Here is a 1831-nt window from a genome sequence, read left to right on the forward strand (position 1 = left end):
GGGGTGCCCCTCCTGCCCACGGGCAAGGGGGGGGTGGGGGAAACTGAGGCACAGAGGGGCCACCAGGGCGGGGAGGGGGAACACACAGCAGGTGGCCAAATTCTGCCTGGGGAGGAGCTGCTGGGGGGGGGGGCGGGGGGTTGCCTGCCCACGTCTGCCTGTAACAGTGCCCTTTAACCCCCCCAACCCCGCCCCTGGCAGGCAGCTCGCCATGGCCGACCCGAGCCACATCCAGTCGGCCGCTTCCAAGAGCATCCGTCCCTTCCGCTCCAGCGAGGAGTACCTGGAGGCCATGAAGGAGGACCTGGCCGAGTGGTTCAACACCCTCTATGACCTGGACATCCAGGTGGACACCTTCCTGGAGAGCCTGGAGACGGGTTGTCACCTCTGCCGACACGCCAACAATGTCAACCGCATCGCCCTGGACTTCCAGCAGCGGCACCCCGAGGTGGCTGCCCATATGCGTGTCCCCCAGAACGAGGTCATCTTCCAAGCCAAGAACGTGGTGCCGGGTTCCTTCATTGCCCGGGATAACGTCTCCAACTTCATCCAGTGGTGCCGGCAGGACCTCGGCATCCAGGACGTCCTCATGTTCGAGACCAATGACTTGGTGCTGAAGAAGAACGAGAAGAACTTTGTCCTCTGCTTGTTGGAGGTGGCCAGGAGGGGCTCCAAGTTTGGCATGCTGGCCCCCATGCTGATCCAAATGGAGGAGGAGATCGAGGAGGAGATGAGGGACCAAATGGCCTACGGCGTGCTGGGCACGCGCCAGGAGAGCCGGGACCCCCAGGCGCCCGCCTACCCCAGCAGGGCCCGGCCCATCGCCCTCTGCGACCTGAAGAACCTGGACGAGCTGGTGAGACACGTGCCCCTGGGAGCCCTGGGCTTGGGTGAGGGCCTTTATGGCTGCTCTATGGTCCCTGGGAGGTCCCCTCTGTCTGCCCAACAGGCTGCTCTATGGTCCACGGGAGGTCCTCTCTGTCTGCCCAATGGGCTGCTCTATAGTGTCTAGAAGGTCCTCTCTGTCTGCCCGATGGGCTGCTCTGTGGTCCATAGGAGGTCCTCTCTGTCCACCCAACCAGGCCCACTGCAGCCCATGGGATGTCCTTCTCTACGCACCCAACCAGGCTCTCGGTGGCCCATGGGAGGTCCTCTCCAGCCACCCAACCAGGCTCTCCGTGGTCGATGGGAGGTCCTCGGCCGCCCAGCCCCCCCCCCCCCCGTGCCCTGTGGGGCCTCCTGATGTCAGGACAGGGTTATTTTGGTGGCCGTGGCCATAATCACAGGGAGGACACGGGTGTCACCTCCGCCCCTGCCACTTCCTCCCTGCAGCGGGGGGGGCGGGCACACAGTGGTCCCCACCCCAGGAACCTGCTCCTGCCCGGATCTGTCCCTCCTCCTCCCAGCACCTTGGGGCTGGTGTCCCCAGGGACAGACAGACAGATGTGGGGACATCCTGGCTGCTCACAGCCACGATTCAGGGTGTTGAGAAGCAGGGCGGGGGGGTCCCGTCCGCAAGCTGGGGTGTAGGGACCCCCCGCCCCGGGGCCAGGAGGCTCAGGAGGGATTAAAGCCGGGCTGGGTGCAGGATCCGGCCCGCGCGCGAGGCAGCAGATTAATACAGGGACGGGGGGGACATGGGGAGGGGACAGGGGGGGTCTGCCCTCCCCTCACTCCCTAAGCTCAAAGCTGTTTTTTAATTGAAACCCCAATTCCTCATTAAGTAAGTAAGTCCCACAGCAGCCATACTCCGGGGGGGGGGGGAGCATCCTGCACCCCCTCTCCACCCAGTGCTGCTGCAAAGGGTGTCCCCCCCCACCTCCTGCTATTG

The 1831-nt window shown here is 64.6% G+C and overlaps 1 protein-coding gene across 1 annotated transcript in view; it reads left to right on the forward strand.

Moving 5' to 3' along the window:
• The first annotated feature begins 211 nt into the window (after window positions 1–211).
• GAS2L1 (growth arrest-specific 2 like 1) overlaps window positions 212–1831 on the forward strand; it is a 4154-nt gene continuing 2534 nt past the window's right edge. Inside the window, exon 1 of the mRNA XM_010563374.1 lies at window positions 212–856. Within this exon, the coding sequence (XP_010561676.1) occupies window positions 212–856 (645 nt within the window). The remainder of the gene's footprint in view (window positions 857–1831) is intronic.

The sequence above is a fragment of the Haliaeetus leucocephalus genome, unplaced genomic scaffold (genome assembly GCF_000737465.1).
Source record: "Haliaeetus leucocephalus isolate CR32 unplaced genomic scaffold, Haliaeetus_leucocephalus-4.0 Scaffold165, whole genome shotgun sequence".
Classification (NCBI taxonomy): domain Eukaryota; kingdom Metazoa; phylum Chordata; class Aves; order Accipitriformes; family Accipitridae; genus Haliaeetus; species Haliaeetus leucocephalus.